The 18,737-nt window shown below is 36.8% G+C and overlaps 1 protein-coding gene across 2 annotated transcripts in view; it reads left to right on the forward strand.

The window, feature by feature from the left end:
• The window catches only part of stwl (stonewall), a 146,552-nt gene extending 129,676 nt beyond the window's left edge, over positions 1–16,876 (forward strand). For both annotated transcript variants that reach the window (XM_067788099.1, XM_067788098.1), the window contains exon 3: positions 13,248–16,876. In XM_067788099.1, coding sequence (XP_067644200.1) covers positions 13,248–16,702 — 3,455 coding nt within the window. In that variant the 3' untranslated portion in view covers positions 16,703–16,876. The remainder of the gene's footprint in view (positions 1–13,247) is intronic.
• The last annotated feature ends 1,861 nt before the right edge of the window (positions 16,877–18,737 follow it).

Consider the following 18,737-nt stretch of genomic DNA (forward strand, 5'->3'; position numbering starts at 1 on the left):
AAATTTGTCATGCCGCTACTTTCGAACACGAGTAACGTTCCTACAAGAAATGGCCGTAATCGGTATATAGCCACACAGAGTTTTTATATGTATATCAAATATATCCTGTAAATTGACTTTTCGATATTTTAATACCTAATTGAGCTATTGCCTTCAAGTCGGGAGCAATATCTTCAGATATTCCTATTCAAGGAGGAAGTGCTCAAAAAAATACAATAGGCAGACAACTACGTCCACTTTCTTTATAAAAATACAAACATATACATATAAGATATATCTGTAACTTACGAAGAGCTGCAATCTTAAAAATTAGGAGAACATCCTCGCAATGATGACTTAAATTACGTATTTTACAATTATGACCATGACACAATGTCCCTTAAAAAAATTAAAAAAATCAACATAAGGCACGATATACCTTCGCGGAGATTTAGGCCGAAGTTCTCTTTCAATCTGCGTTGTTTAAAACCATTCCGCACGGCATCTGCGAGGAAGATGTATTTTCGCTGAAAAGCTTTTCATAGCAGAAATACACTCTTGAGTATTTGCTAAGGGGCGATATTGATGTTGATTTTCTAGGTACTTTAACCCAGGTCCTTCGGTGTAGTAGGTAATCCTGTTACAAATATGAGTGTATCAGACTTATATTTAACAGGCGAAGCTCTGGCGACCCCAAGTTCTTCATGGAACCAGGGGGTGGGGAGGGCGGAATGGCCTAGAAGGTTTAATGTGGTCATATTAATCGTTCCCGAGATGGTCGGGCTAGTACCTAAATGGTGCTTTGTTACCGGAACGTAGCGGATCTACATACGGCAAAGGAGCATCAACATCGATAGCACTTCCCAAAGCCTTCGGGGAGTGTCTTTATTGTTGACATACGGTGCACACGGTGTGAGTAATCTTATGATCTTGTCTCACATGAATGTTGGTGGTCGGGCATTTCGAGCTTGTGAGATTGTATCTCTTAACTTCAGGCGCGTTTTAGCGCTACAACAAACGAGAATTTTGTCTGGCTATCAGACCAGCTTTGGTGCTAATAGATGAGGAAGGAACGGAGGTGCGCTTAAACGTGGCGTGAATCGCTCTTGGTTGTGAACAGAAAGGAGCCATACATGTTTTAAAGAAATCGCGTCGACAACAAGTACTAAGGGTTTGCCTAAAACATCGCGTTTTGCATGTGATACATCTGTGCCCGTTTTATAAATATGTATTTCTTCAGTAGATGGGGCAGTGCTAGTCTCTAGGAACGAACGAAGCACAGTCTCTCCACAAGCAGCTACTCATTGTGTGACAAATTTTGAACGATCCGAGAGAAATTGAGCCATGCTACATTGAAATGCCGTGCTTTGTTCCCGGAAAAAACCCCTAAGTGACTCCAGTACATATACCAAGCTACCGGTGGAGGTGCAGATTTTGTACGTACGTATTTGTCTTTTTTTTTCAGTAGAAGCATGCGTATATACATATGTGTGTCGCGGGTCAAAACAACATAAAAACAAAAAATACATACTCGCAGGTCAATACATCGTACAATTGTTTGTATGTCCCTTTGAAAATCAAATAGTTCTGCTGAAATAGTAAAAACAATTTACTTTTACTTATTTTCAGCAAGTAATTCGAAACCAGAATTTCGGCTGTAAAGAAACTGAAAAATGTTTACTTAAAAATAGTTAATCATGAAATACTTATAGCTTCAAAGCACAGTAAAATATTCAAGTTTTTTTCTGCTGACTACGACAGCTCGCATCCATTCAAGTAATATCTGCAGTAAAATGATAAAAAAAAATTTGTTTGCTTTGCTTTTTTCTGTTGCTGAAATATCAAATACAAATGTAAGCTGTATACAAAAATTCCAAGCCGACAAAAAACTCATTGTGGGAAAGCCAGAAATTTATAAATTTTACTATTTTTCAGTAAGTAATTCAAACCCTGGTTCCAAATATGAGCCAAATCGGACCACAAATACGATTTTTGTGAATATCTCGATCCTTGCGCCACCTAGCGGCGATTTTTTCATAGGTCGCTTTCTATTCTTGTATGTATTATGTGTTCCAAATATGAGCCAAATCGGACCACGAATGCGATTTTTGTGAATATCTTGTTCCTTGCGCCACCTAGCGGCGATTTTTTCTAATTATTGCATTGTCCTCGGGTTCTGAACTATATTCCAAGTTTCAAGCTTGTAGCTTATCGGGAAGTTACTTAAATTTCAATTACTGTCAAGTAAGCTAAATACAACCGTTTAATATATCGGCACTCTGATGTTTGTTAGTGTACCTAGCCTAACGTAGCAATATAGTAGTGTTACATATATGAAAAAACTTAAAATTAAACAGAAAGTTTATTGTGGATAAAACAAGTGTGATATCTTATCCGTCAACTGCCTGACAGGATGTTCAATATGGTTACTTTTTAGCATTTTGGCAGCGTTTTGACAGGGTGTTCAATATGGCGGCGCATAGGGCCAGCTATCTTCAGCGGTTGATAGAAAGAGATACAGCGATAGATGAGACAGCGATAGTCAACTAAAAATCGGGTGATCCATTCTATTTGTAATTTTGACGTCTCTGCAGAAGTTATAGCACTTGTTTTATCCATAATGAGACAGTTGGGAAGTAAACACACTTTGTGACTAACAGAAATCGAGCTCTTATATGCACTTCTTGGCTGGAGCCATGGTGTATGCTCCAGAAATATGGACGGCGACTATATCGGATGAGGCAGTTGAGCGACAAGGTTTATCTGATTTTTTCATAGACCCCTACTTAGAATATTAAACAATTTTGCTTACAAAATTAAAAAACAAATTTTAAATTGACAAAATAAAAATCAATACATATGTATAATAAAATTCTAATAAAAAGTCGATGTTTTTAAAATTTTTGTCGTCTGTCTGTCTGGTTGCTTGTACTCGCACCACGCAGAAACAACTGCATAAAATTTAGTGCAACTTCCATCATACGAGGTCTACTTAACTTTAGAATACGTTTCGAACGCTTAGATCTCTAGGGTCTTGAAACCCAAGGAAAAGGAAAGGATAAAGGAAAATCAAGGGGTCCTAAATTGTAAACGGACAGAAAAGTTCAGAAAAGTGCATTTTTACAAACATACGATCATTGATACAACATGCATATTTCATGCATGCATACAATTTTTTTCACTCGGGTAGCAATTATTTCTTCATACTTGTTCACTCATACAGCACGCATACTTTTAATCAAAATCAATATGTTTAGCGGCCGCCGCACAGTGGCATTTTTGCTTGGTTTAGACGCGAAAAAGTAAAAATGTTCAAGTCATGTTTTTTTTAATTTGAATGCAGTTTGTTTTTAAAATGTCCACAGTATATAACGGTAATTATCATTTCTTATATTTATTGTTCTTCATTAAATAATCTGCTGTCAAATTGTGAGTTGTTGATGACGCGCTAAGTAGTACAATTTACAGAAGTGAAATAACGCGTGGTTTAAAATTAAATTAAACCTTGTGGTGAAACAAAAGCTAAAATATTTTTTGGCTATTTAAAATCTACACGAAATAATATTATTTTGCAAGTGTTCAAAAGTGTATTGTATGATGAATGCTGCAGTAAAGTTCGAATTTTTTTTATCAAAGCTTCATATGAGATGGATTCAAGTGAATTACACCAAAGTTAATTTTCTTTGAAAGCTTGCTTCATGGCTTGAAGAAGATAAGACATTTAAATATAGGTATGTTCAATTGTGAACAAAAGAACGAGATAAGGCTATAAGAAAATTTTTGTTTGGGGTAAATTCAAAAATTTTGTAGGGGGTCCAACCCCCCAAGCCCCCATCCCCCATTTGCCTATCCTCGCGGAAGGGGGGTAAGGCATACAAACATATACACTTGGTTTGAATGAAATATATTCATTTTTCAGTGAGTTATTAATTTTTCGCGTCTAAATCATGCAAAAATGCCACTGTGCACCGTGGTGTGATATTAGCGTGCTCCACCTACCACACCAAAGATCCTGGGTTCACGCCCCAGGCAAAAAATAATAAAATAATTTTGTTTTGAAATTTTTTCTATCATTATAAATCTGAATAACATCATTGTTGTTTTGTGCTTTTTCCGATTTATATAAATTGGCATTGACACTTCATTTTATCGGGCAAAGCACATCAAAATTTTAGAAGCAAGTGTTTTCAATTAGATACAAATTTTTCTTTGGCAAACACTCTGAGCGTATTTCTGCCATGAAAAGCTTACCGTTCGGAGTCGGCATAAAACATGTAGGTCCCGTCCCGCCAATTGGTAGGAAAAATTAAAATGAGCAAGATGCAAATTGGAAGAGCAGCTCGGCCTAAAATCTCTTCGCAGGTTATCGTGCCTTACATTTATTTATTTTAAATATGGGTTCAAGGTTCGATTCGACCTCAAGGCCAGAACAATAATTTTTTTTTATTGATAACCTTTTTTTTTATTTTTCTATAACTAATTGAAAAATTGTATTTTGTTTTTGGAATAGTAAGTAGAATATTTTTCAGACTACCTGCCGTAGCTGCGCAGATAAATCCATTTCGAAGGGCGCTAAGCCGTCATGATCAGTACGCTTTAAGCACGCTGCGCTAACCATTTAGCTATACAGCGGTGTTTTGTTTGACTGATAAATTGCTTCTTCTATTCCTCTTTACCAACTAGATTTAATCAGCGTTGTGCCATCTGTTGCAAATCACTGATAATGCAGGATTTGTTTATTGTCAATTACTTTGTTTGACATTCCCATGTGCTCTTGGTTAATTAACAATGGTATTTTTTTTAATTATTGTTCTGGCCTTGAGATCGAATCGAACCTTGAATCTTTTATAAATAGGCCGATAAAAACAATTATTTTAAATATGTTTAGAATTCAATAAAAATAAGTCTTACATGCTGTTTCATGCATTCAGCATATATACATACATCCTGTATGCCTACAATTAATTTCCACTGGGATTGTACCTTAATGATTTTTTCAGAGAATTTTTATTTCGGGAAAGTCCCTTTGAAAAGGGCTTTTTGATTTTTGAAAAAATCGCTGTTGTTGACAAGCTTTAAGATTGATTCTATTATTGAACCAAGGCTTTTTAGTGTTGCTAATATTCGTCACAGTATTATGTGTTCCAAATATGAGCCAAATCGGACCACAAATACGATTTTTGTGAATATCTCGATCCTTGCGCCACCTGGAGGCGATTTTTTTCATATGTCGCTTTCTATTCTTGTATGTATTATGTGTTCCAAATATGAGCCAAATCGGACCAAAAATACGATTTTTGTGAATATATCGATTCTTGCGCCACCTAGCGGCGATTTTTTTCATAGGTCGTTTTATATTCTTGTATGTATTATATGCTCCAAACAGGGTTTGAAAATGCTGAACAAATTTTCAGTATTACAAAATTGCTTGAACTTAAATTTGGAAAATATTTCAGCAACAGAAAAAAGTAAAGCAAACAAATTTTTTTTTATAATTTTACTGCAGATATTACTTGAATGGATGCGAGCTGTCGTAGTCAGCAGAAAAAAAAACTTGAATATTTTACTGTGCTTTGAAGCTATAAGTATTTCATGATTAACTATTTTTAAGTAAACATTTTTCAGTTTTTTACAGCCGAAATTCTGGTTTCGAATTACTTGCTGAAAATAAGTAAAAGTAAATTGTTTTTACTATTTCAGCAGAACTATTTGATTTTCAAAGGGACATACAAACAATTGTACGATGTATTGATCTGCGAGTATGTATTTTTTGTTTTTATGTTGTTTTAACCCCCGACACACATATATACGCATGCTTCTACTGAAAAAAAGACAAATACGTACGTACAAAATCTGCACCTCCACCGGTAGCTTGGTATATGTACTGGAGTCACTCAGGGGTTTTTTTCCGGGACCAAAGCATGGAATTTCAATGTAGCATGGCTCAATTTCTCTCGGATCGTTCAAAATTTGTCACACAATGAGTAGCTGCTTGTGGAGAGACTGTCCTTCGTTCGGTCCTAGGGACTAGCACTGCCCCATCTACCGAAGAAGTACATATTTATAAAACGGGCACATATATGTCACATGTTAGGCAAACGCTTAGTCCTTGTTGTCGGCGCGATTTCTTTAAAACATGTATGGCTCCTTTCTGTTCATAACCAAGAGCGATTCACACCGCGTTTAAGTGCACCTCCGTTCCTTCCTCGTCTATTAGCACCAAAGCTGGCCTGATAGAAAAATTCTCGTTTGTTGCTAATTGTTGTAGTGAAATTTGTCATGCCGCTACTTTCGAACACGAGTAACGTTCCTACAAGAAATGGCCGTAATCGGTATATAGCCACACAGAGTTTTTATATGTATATCAAATATATCCTGTAAATTGACTTTTCGATATTTTAATACCTAATTGAGCTATTGCCTTCAAGTCGGGAGCAATATCTTCAGATATTCCTATTCAAGGAGGAAGTGCTCAAAAAAATACAATAGGCAGACAACTACGTCCACTTTCTTTATAAAAATACAAACATATACATATAAGATATATCTGTAACTTACGAAGAGCTGCAATCTTAAAAATTAGGAGAACATCCTCGCAATGATGACTTAAATTACGTATTTTACAATTATGACCATGACACAATGTCCCTTAAAAAAATTAAAAAAATCAACATAAGGCACGATATACCTTCGCGGAGATTTAGGCCGAAGTTCTCTTTCAATCTGCGTTGTTTAAAACCATTCCGCACGGCATCTGCGAGGAAGATGTATTTTCGCTGAAAAGCTTTTCATAGCAGAAATACACTCTTGAGTATTTGCTAAGGGGCGATATTGATGTTGATTTTCTAGGTACTTTAACCCAGGTCCTTCGGTGTAGTAGGTAATCCTGTTACAAATATGAGTGTATCAGACTTATATTTAACAGGCGAAGCTCTGGCGACCCCAAGTTCTTCATGGAACCAGGGGGTGGGGAGGGCGGAATGGCCTAGAAGGTTTAATGTGGTCATATTAATCGTTCCCGAGATGGTCGGGCTAGTACCTAAATGGTGCTTTGTTACCGGAACGTAGCGGATCTACATACGGCAAAGGAGCATCAACATCGATAGCACTTCCCAAAGCCTTCGGGGAGTGTCTTTATTGTTGACATACGGTGCACACGGTGTGAGTAATCTTATGATCTTGTCTCACATGAATGTTGGTGGTCGGGCATTTCGAGCTTGTGAGATTGTATCTCTTAACTTCAGGCGCGTTTTAGCGCTACAACAAACGAGAATTTTGTCTGGCTATCAGACCAGCTTTGGTGCTAATAGATGAGGAAGGAACGGAGGTGCGCTTAAACGTGGCGTGAATCGCTCTTGGTTGTGAACAGAAAGGAGCCATACATGTTTTAAAGAAATCGCGTCGACAACAAGTACTAAGGGTTTGCCTAAAACATCGCGTTTTGCATGTGATACATCTGCGCCCGTTTTATAAATATGTATTTCTTCAGTAGATGGGGCAGTGCTAGTCTCTAGGAACGAACGAAGCACAGTCTCTCCACAAGCAGCTACTCATTGTGTGACAAATTTTGAACGATCCGAGAGAAATTGAGCCATGCTACATTGAAATGCCGTGCTTTGTTCCCGGAAAAAACCCCTAAGTGACTCCAGTACATATACCAAGCTACCGGTGGAGGTGCAGATTTTGTACGTACGTATTTGTCTTTTTTTTTCAGTAGAAGCATGCGTATATACATATGTGTGTCGCGGGTCAAAACAACATAAAAACAAAAAATACATACTCGCAGGTCAATACATCGTACAATTGTTTGTATGTCCCTTTGAAAATCAAATAGTTCTGCTGAAATAGTAAAAACAATTTACTTTTACTTATTTTCAGCAAGTAATTCGAAACCAGAATTTCGGCTGTAAAGAAACTGAAAAATGTTTACTTAAAAATAGTTAATCATGAAATACTTATAGCTTCAAAGCACAGTAAAATATTCAAGTTTTTTTCTGCTGACTACGACAGCTCGCATCCATTCAAGTAATATCTGCAGTAAAATGATAAAAAAAAATTTGTTTGCTTTGCTTTTTTCTGTTGCTGAAATATCAAATACAAATGTAAGCTGTATACAAAAATTCCAAGCCGACAAAAAACTCATTGTGGGAAAGCCAGAAATTTATAAATTTTACTATTTTTCAGTAAGCAATTCAAACCCTGGTTCCAAATATGAGCCAAATCGGACCACAAATACGATTTTTGTGAATATCTCGATCCTTGCGCCACCTAGCGGCGATTTTTTCATAGGTCGCTTTCTATTCTTGTATGTATTATGTGTTCCAAATATGAGCCAAATCGGACCACGAATGCGATTTTTGTGAATATCTTGTTCCTTGCGCCACCTAGCGGCGATTTTTTCTAATTATTGCATTGTCCTCGGGTTCTGAACTATATTCCAAGTTTCAAGCTTGTAGCTTATCGGGAAGTTACTTAAATTTCAATTACTGTCAAGTAAGCTAAATACAACCGTTTAATATATCGGCACTCTGATGTTTGTTAGTGTACCTAGCCTAACGTAGCAATATAGTAGTGTTACATATATGAAAAAACTTAAAATTAAACAGAAAGTTTATTGTGGATAAAACAAGTGTGATATCTTATCCGTCAACTGCCTGACAGGATGTTCAATATGGTTACTTTTTAGCATTTTGGCAGCGTTTTGACAGGGTGTTCAATATGGCGGCGCATAGGGCCAGCTATCTTCAGCGGTTGATAGAAAGAGATACAGCGATAGATGAGACAGCGATAGTCAACTAAAAATCGGGTGATCCATTCTATTTGTAATTTTGACGTCTCTGCAGAAGTTATAGCACTTGTTTTATCCATAATGAGACAGTTGGGAAGTAAACACACTTTGTGACTAACAGAAATCGAGCTCTTATATGCACTTCTTGGCTGGAGCCATGGTGTATGCTCCAGAAATATGGACGGCGACTATATCGGATGAGGCAGTTGAGCGACAAGGTTTATCTGATTTTTTCATAGACCCCTACTTAGAATATTAAACAATTTTGCTTACAAAATTAAAAAACAAATTTTAAATTGACAAAATAAAAATCAATACATATGTATAATAAAATTCTAATAAAAAGTCGATGTTTTTAAAATTTTTGTCGTCTGTCTGTCTGGTTGCTTGTACTCGCACCACGCAGAAACCACTGCATAAAATTTAGTGCAACTTCCATCATACGAGGTCTACTTAACTTTAGAATACGTTTCGAACGCTTAGATCTCTAGGGTCTTGAAACCCAAGGAAAAGGAAAGGATAAAGGAAAATCAAGGGGTCCTAAATTGTAAACGGACAGAAAAGTTCAGAAAAGTGCATTTTTACAAACATACGATCATTGATACAACATGCATATTTCATGCATGCATACAATTTTTTTCACTCGGGTAGCAATTATTTCTTCATACTTGTTCACTCATACAGCACGCATACTTTTAATCAAAATCAATATGTTTAGCGGCCGCCGCACAGTGGCATTTTTGCTTGGTTTAGACGCGAAAAAGTAAAAATGTTCAAGTCATGTTTTTTTTAATTTGAATGCAGTTTGTTTTTAAAATGTCCACAGTATATAACGGTAATTATCATTTCTTATATTTATTGTTCTTCATTAAATAATCTGCTGTCAAATTGTGAGTTGTTGATGACGCGCTAAGTAGTACAATTTACAGAAGTGAAATAACGCGTGGTTTAAAATTAAATTAAACCTTGTGGTGAAACAAAAGCTAAAATATTTTTTGGCTATTTAAAATCTACACGAAATAATATTATTTTGCAAGTGTTCAAAAGTGTATTGTATGATGAATGCTGCAGTAAAGTTCGAATTTTTTTTATCAAAGCTTCATATGAGATGGATTCAAGTGAATTACACCAAAGTTAATTTTCTTTGAAAGCTTGCTTCATGGCTTGAAGAAGATAAGACATTTAAATATAGGTATGTTCAATTGTGAACAAAAGAACGAGATAAGGCTATAAGAAAATTTTTGTTTGGGGTAAATTCAAAAATTTTGTAGGGGGTCCAACCCCCCAAGCCCCCATCCCCCATTTGCCTATCCTCGCGGAAGGGGGGTAAGGCATACAAACATATACACTTGGTTTGAATGAAATATATTCATTTTTCAGTGAGTTATTAATTTTTCGCGTCTAAATCATGCAAAAATGCCACTGTGCACCGTGGTGTGATATTAGCGTGCTCCACCTACCACACCAAAGATCCTGGGTTCACGCCCCAGGCAAAAAATAATAAAATAATTTTGTTTTGAAATTTTTTCTATCATTATAAATCTGAATAACATCATTGTTGTTTTGTGCTTTTTCCGATTTATATAAATTGGCATTGACACTTCATTTTATCGGGCAAAGCACATCAAAATTTTAGAAGCAAGTGTTTTCAATTAGATACAAATTTTTCTTTGGCAAACACTCTGAGCGTATTTCTGCCATGAAAAGCTTACCGTTCGGAGTCGGCATAAAACATGTAGGTCCCGTCCCGCCAATTGGTAGGAAAAATTAAAATGAGCAAGATGCAAATTGGAAGAGCAGCTCGGCCTAAAATCTCTTCGCAGGTTATCGTGCCTTACATTTATTTATTTTAAATATGGGTTCAAGGTTCGATTCGACCTCAAGGCCAGAACAATAATTTTTTTTTATTGATAACCTTTTTTTTTATTTTTCTATAACTAATTGAAAAATTGTATTTTGTTTTTGGAATAGTAAGTAGAATATTTTTCAGACTACCTGCCGTAGCTGCGCAGATAAATCCATTTCGAAGGGCGCTAAGCCGTCATGATCAGTACGCTTTAAGCACGCTGCGCTAACCATTTAGCTATACAGCGGTGTTTTGTTTGACTGATAAATTGCTTCTTCTATTCCTCTATACCAACTATATTTAATCAGCGTTGTGCCATCTGTTGCAAATCACTGATAATGCAGGATTTGTTTATTGTCAATTACTTTGTTTGACATTCCCATGTGCTCTTGGTTAATTAACAATGGTATTTTTTTTAATTATTGTTCTGGCCTTGAGATCGAATCGAACCTTGAATCTTTTATAAATAGGCCGATAAAAACAATTATTTTAAATATGTTTAGAATTCAATAAAAATAAGTCTTACATGCTGTTTCATGCATTCAGCATATATACATACATCCTGTATGCCTACAATTAATTTCCACTGGGATTGTACCTTAATGATTTTTTCAGAGAATTTTTATTTCGGGAAAGTCCCTTTGAAAAGGGCTTTTTGATTTTTGAAAAAATCGCTGTTGTTGACAACTTTTCGATTACCTCAAAATTTTCTCTGAACCGCCGCAGATATTTAAGGAAGATGGCCTTACAGAATATATTGTACCTAGCCTGACATCTAGGTCATATAGGATTCAAGGAAAGCTTGCAAAGCAATTTAAAGCCTTAGGGGATGCTTTTAGCACACGTGCCAGTGAGATTTTATCGGAGAGTTTAGCAAACATCATCAAAATGTACTAGAGCACGCTCTTTCACACTAAGAGAAAACTATGGCTAGATTATTCACAAGAAACTACATAAAATAAAACTGTAAAATCATATCCCAACAATAAATATTGATATTCTATTCATGCCCTAATGCGAATTCCAGTAGTAGAAATGGCATCTATAAAACTACTTTTACTGCCAATAAATACGCCATTTAAACAAATGCTGAAACTTATTCGTGGGTTCATTTTAAATAGAGGTTACTATTTCTTCGAGAATTTCAAGACCCATGAAATCGAGAACTCCGCTTCTCATATCTCGAAATACTCGTAAATCTCGCGATCTTCGCGACATTCAAGTTAGTTGCTGCATTGGCAGTGTTCCTTTGCGTGTTTTTTTAACTGTGTTGTGCAAACAGTTTCGTTGGGCGTATTACAATAAGCCTCTGACTTTTTGCAAACTGACCTGCAAAAGATCAATCTACACGGTTAAAAAGTTGAGCCTAAATCTGAAACCTTTTCGAACTAAATATATGATCAAAACAACCCTGTTTGCGTGAAAGTGAGTGCTTAGAGCTTGGTTTCAATTTTGAACCAGAGAAGATTGCACTTACATTAAAAAAAAATTAAATATTGCGGTACTCTGTAGCTTTCGAGTCGAAGTGCTCTGGATCACAACATTTCAGACACTCTTCCCAAAAGAATTTTTATACTTCTAGATTTTCAGCAATAAATTTAGACTTTTTTGTTTTGAATACAAACTAGTTTCTTTTGAAAGAGTTTTTAAGCTTTTAAAAGAATTATGAGATTCTAGACTTATTATTCAAATAAAGTTATCATTTAAAAATAATACAATTAGAAGACGCATTTGTAAATTGAGACAAACCTCTCAATTTAGTACAAAACAAGAAATTTGAAAATTGCTTAAACCGATGAGTGGTTGGAAATTGGAAATTTTACAAATGAAATCCTTTTATTAGGTTTTTAATCAGTAAGTTTAAACTTGTTGGTTTTGTTTTAAAACCAGAAGTGTCTACAGATTTATATTTTTATATTTTTACATCTGTTTTAAACTTTTTGGTTTCGTTTTAAAACCATTTTAAGATTTTAGACTTATTGTTCAAAAAAGTTTAAAATTTAAACCGAATATAATTTAAAAACCGCAGTAATAAATATTAATGTTTCCATAAATGCACAAAAGTTTAAAAAATTTCTTAAACCGATGAATATCTTAAAATTTAGGGGCATATTATGTAAAACGCAACGATTCATATTTTTTCTTGTGAACCAAAATTCGTATCATATAAGAGCATTCATTCACCTAAGTTAGTGACAGTATTATATGGTGGTGAATGTGAATGCCAGTGAGTGCGCCGCAAAGTGTCACGGCGTCATACGTAAACTGGCCCTTAGGTTGAAATTTTTAACCGTGTATATAAGTTAAGTGTTCAACTTAATCATCTTCTTTAGATACTGATTCTGACATTTGTTGTAATATATAATCAGTGATTGGTCTGAGTACAGAATAGATATGGCTATCCATAATCATAGGTCAATAGTCTCTTTTAGCTGAGAAAGTCTTACGATAAAACCCGAATAAAAACTTATTGCCTCCTTTTCCCAAAGTGGGAAAATATACCACATTCCATCAAAATCATATCACAAATCAGTGAGTCATAATTTTATGTGCCAACTGTTACGAACCCGAGTAGAAACATCGCGCCCATTAAAATATTGTATCATTTGTTTCTTTTCTTGATTCTTTTCGCAGTATCGTCGTGTAAAAGCCGCTGGCGCCTGCTATACCGCTCCTTCGTAAAATCATTAAAGGAAGCATCGCAAGGGATTCGTACTAGGGAATACCATCTCCGCGACGTGTTAGGATTTTTGGTGCCACACTTGGATATCACTGATGAACAAGATCAACCGATTGAATCTGGAAGGGTGAGCGTAGGAAGAAGACCAAAATCAAATCCAAGGATTGACAATAAAAGCAAATCACAAGATGAAATTAAAAGTGAACCTGATAGTGATGTAGAAGAAAATGAAAAAAATAGCGACACAATGAAAACGAGCGGTGAGAATGAAAAGGAGGATATGACTAAAGGAGAAAATAGTAATAACGACGGTTTGAAGAATGGAGATATAGATGAAAAAAACAATGAAAGCGTTAAGACCGAAGAAAAAAATTTGGATGAGAGTCCAATAACAGAAAGTTCACAGCCTGTAGGCAGTATACTCAATGATAAAACTGGAAATATTGAGCTTGTTTATCCGAAGCAAACTAAATCGAATAAAATACCGCAACCGCTAGACAAAGATTTGAGTGCTGAGGTTGTAGACCCGAATGAAGCTACAACGAATAAAACATCACAAACGCCAAAGAAACAGTTGGTTGCTGAGGCTGTAAACACGCACGAAACCAAAACGAATAAAACACCACAAACACCAAAGAAAATTTTGGGTGCTGAGATTGTAAATCCGCACGAAACTAAAACGAATAGAACACCACAAACGCCAAAGAAAAATTTGGCTGCTTTCTACATTAGTCCAAAGAATGATGGAACTTTCTTTATAAAAAAGAAGTATGATGAAGAAAAAGATGCCACTGTACGTACTGAATCTTCTGCTGCTAAACAAAAACTGAAGGATAAGACCGAACCGCAAGAAAACAGTAAACTGAACAGTAAAACTGAAGATATTGAAGATTTGGACGACGACATTCCTTTGAAACAAATAAGCGAACGTAGTTTACGTTTGCAACGAGCCTGTAAGCGAAGTTTCGGTAAGACAACAAACGACGCGCCGGCAGATAGTGAGAAGGAACCGGAAGTAAAGCGCACAAGGCGCTGTGCCGAACGTCTAAAATCTATAGCCAAAGCAAAGCAAGAATTAAGCAAATCTCTGGAATTGCCGAAGCAAGAAACAAAACGAGCAAAATCAAAAGAATTGGAAGTCATAAGAAGGAAGAGACAAAGTCTTAATGCACCACAACTTGTAGATAAAGTACAAACAGAGGCGCAGCAGTCTAATAGTGCAACAAAAATGCGATTACCAACAAAATTGCAAACTAAGTGTGCAGGAACCCAGACTCTGCCTGCCGTACCGCCAGAGCCAACAATTAAGAAAACATTAATGTCAACTAAAAGCACGCAAACACACGGACTAACGCCTGAGCCCAAAAAAGCTGAAACGCTCGTCGTTGGCGTACAATGTCAACTGTTGAAATCTGAAACCACTGATGATTTCCTCAGCAATCTTCGTCCATATTTGAATGATATGAATGCGCGCCAAAAGTTGCATTTCAAAAAAAAGATATTCGAATCACTCATGGAAGTATTTGACAGCGGAGCCGATTTTCCGGCAAGCAAAAAGTTAAAACTCACAGAAACAGCAGTTGCAGTAGCGCCATCTAAAGCAATTATACCACCACAACTGCAAGACACAGTTAGCGGTGAAGAGCTGAGTTTAGTGCGCGAATTGGTAGCTATAATACAAGCGGCTAAGCAGACGCCAGAATTGCTGCTAAACAATAACGACAACAACAGCAACAGCAGCACCGACAGTGTGACCTTGGTGAATGACGACGAAAAACAAGGCCCGCTTATGCCAGCCTTAACGGCAACGGCACCAACAACAAAACCTCCACCATTATTGCGCGTCACACCAACAAAGATACCATTTAAAGGCACTTCAGTTTCGCGCGCCGAACTGCCAACTTGCTTACAACCACGTGTTAGTGCAGTGCAGCAGCCTACAGCTAGTCTACCTTCTAGCACACCTACGATTAAAGCACTTACAACAGCTCAAGCGATTTCGGCGCTACAAAAACGTCGTGTCATACGTAAAGTGGTGAAAGTTAATGAATTAACTGAAGTTACAACACCTAATTCAAGCTCAACAACAACCACTATTGACGGTCGTAGACGCATTTACCGCCTTATGCCAAGTAACGGAACAACTCCGGCCTTGCGTAACGTACTTTCTAACAGTGCAGGTGGTAGTGGCACCGGAGGCGTTCAACTAATTCCAGCAAGCACAAATAGTGTTACAATTATTACACCACCCACCACCACCAATGTGACGTCAGCTGGCTTTGTGACCAGACCACAAGTCATTCAGCTTACTAAACCGCGCTCCACCGACATAATATCAGACGGCTCTGAAAACACCGATAGTACGTCAACAAGCACCATCGGCATGCGGCCTACATCCGGCGGTGCCGAAGCTGCTCAGTATGTCAAACCGCGCCTTCAGAGAATTGCTCCAGCTCCCGCCCCTGCTACGCAAAACATCTCTGGACGCATTCAAATTATTCAACCAAATAAAGTAACATCGCTCAATCAATCAATCAGCACAAATTTGCGACGTTTATTTACACCAGAAACAAGAATTGACAACACATCGCCTAACAATAATAGCTCACCGTCACCAGCAGGAGCAGCAATTACGACAACAGCTCCCAATCAAATTAATATTCGACGAGCAATAGTGACAACGACCCGCAGCACCACCGCTACCAGCGCAACCACTACAAAAACTATAACTACTAATTATGGGCAAATTGAAACAAATGCTGTAAGCACTACCGCTTGGACACCATTGTCCATAGCTTCTGCCACACGTCCACCAATGCGTCGTTACTCAGTTTGTGGTCAGGGTATCACCGCCATTGAACGTGAATCGAGCCCTAATACGGTTTTAACTACCACTGCAAATGATGAAAAACTTGCGAGCGTAAACCAAGTGAGCACTGCTAGTCGTAATTCTCAAGCAAGCCAACCTAACAATGCGCTTTTCAAGTTACCAACCCTTTGGCGCAGCTCGAACTCTACAACAGTTGCTGTTACTGCTACAGCTTCGACTACTACAACTGCAGCTAGAGGTAACCCACTAGTTAGCGCCTCCGCATCTAGCAGCAGCTCATCTGCCAGAACAATGCCTATTTCAGTGAATTTAAATAGATTGCAACAATCCACATCCTCATCGAATCCGAATGCATCGAACTCTAATAATGAGCTACCAAAAGGTATAAATTTGCGTGCTTATTATTCGATGAATATGAATTTAGATGACGATGATACACGTTCACCGAACTCACTATTAAGACCAACCGATATGGAGATAAGCCCTGCCGATTTTGAAGGTATGGATTTCTCTGGCATTATAGGCTCTGACAACTTTGAAGTTGTAACTATCAAAAATGAGCCAATTGATTTTGATTGAACTTAAAGTATGCTTAGCTCTATGCAGCTGCCTTTATTTTATTACTTATTAAGATCATACGATTTTTATGCTCGTTTTTTTCATTTTCTAAATTTTACTTTTGATTATTACATTTTTAAATCATTTAAAAATGGAATTATTAATGTGAAAAATAAATTTGATTGTTAATTTAAAGAAAAAATGTATAGAAATTAACCTTAATGAGGAAGCGCCGTTTAATCGCTGAGCTCAGATGTAAAAATCACAAAAAGGTAAGTTAGTTCGAACTCTCAGGCGAATAGCATAAGACATCCTTGAAGGGAGGAATGGTAGGAAGGCCTATATAGTGGTAAGGGCATTATAATCTAAACAGACGGCACGAAAAGTGAACGTGAGCGGCAATGTACGCAAAGCTTCTGCAGGTAAATAAATCGTACCGACTTACTGACTCATACAGTGCATTCCAGGCGGAGGTCTATGTCGCAGACATCAATGTAACGATATTTGTCGACAGCCAGGCCGCTTTAAAGGTTTTAAAATCCAACGTAATAAAGTCGAATATCGTGCGGAGTTTCCGAGCCTCACTGGCGTCCATAAGATACCTAAACGTCCATAAGATACCTAAACGTCTCCCTTTGCTTGGTGCAAGGCCTTATGACTATATTTTGCTAGCAAAGGAATCAGCTTCCATTTTAAAGTAAAAAATCTGCAGTAGGCGTACTTACGGGTGTCGTCACAGCTCATTGCGCTATTGCACCAGTGCTTCGACGTTGGCGCAAACCAACAAGCTCCTACTGCAGAAGCTGTCACGATTAAAGGGCCCATTACTGATCCTTAGCATAGACTTCACTTGACTTGACGTAAACTTGGCAACTTAGCCACGATTATAGTCCACTTAGTGCATACAATCTGGCATCAAAATCAATAAATGTCAATTTGTATGACAAAATCCTTGTGTTCCAATGGTACATGAACCAGATACGGATAGAGATTTAACTTACAAATGCTACAACAATGTGATCCATATGGTTCACATTGTTGTTGCATTTGCATGTTAAATCTCTATCCGTATCTGGTTCATGTACCATTGGAACACGAGGAATGTCAAAATGAAATGGAAACAAACAAATGGCATCTCAAAATGGAAACGTCAATTAGAACTTACACAGAAAATCAAAATTCAACAGACTTCTAAGTCAAGTTAAGTGTTGCTAAGTTTTGGGTAATCAGTAACATGCAATGCTCATTTAACAGAACTGTAAGTGACAGTTCTCAAGTCTATGCTAAGTATCAGTAATGGGCCCTTAAGAGTCGATTCATTACTTTCTCTGTCGATGTCCAGGACCGCAAAAAAACGACTGAGATTTCTGAGCGCACGGTTTTTCGACAGTCACTCCTCCAAAAAAAAAGTCTAGCTTTGTCTTCTATAACAGTATTTCAAATATTCTTAATCGTGAGTACGCATATACGTACAAACTTACAGAAGTGTATATGATATATCCAAGTCCTAAATGATTGCATATTTGATGATTGCAATCAAAGCATTTGTTTGTGATTCTAAATTCAACGAAGTGCTTACAATCAAGTTGATTGTAAATTCCGGTGTTTACAATTACAAAAAAGCAATAAAATTTAATTGCAATACATATTTGATTTTAAAAAGATTGCCAGTTTTTCAATCACTGAGAGCAATCGAATTCGATTGCAATATTTGATAGTAGATTGTACATTTTATAATCACAAAAAAGCAAAAAATCACATCACGCTGGTCAATCGCTGATTATAAATCGAAATGATTGTAAATTTTTACAGCTTTTATGCAAAAAATTAATCGATTAGTTATAATAAACTATTTTACTGGATTATTCATACGATCGAAATTAGTTACTAATTGCATAGTCCATTTTTACAACTCTGGCTTAATAATCCGCCTCTACAGTTCCGCTTCGTTGCACTGAATTAGAATTTTCAAGCTCATGAAAATATGTACTACGTGATTATCGAAATTTATTTCCGCGTGAACTTATTGAATAACTGATAAAAAAATAAATAAATG

This window comes from Eurosta solidaginis, chromosome 5 (genome assembly GCF_040869045.1).
Source record: "Eurosta solidaginis isolate ZX-2024a chromosome 5, ASM4086904v1, whole genome shotgun sequence".
Lineage (NCBI taxonomy): Eukaryota > Metazoa > Arthropoda > Insecta > Diptera > Tephritidae > Eurosta > Eurosta solidaginis.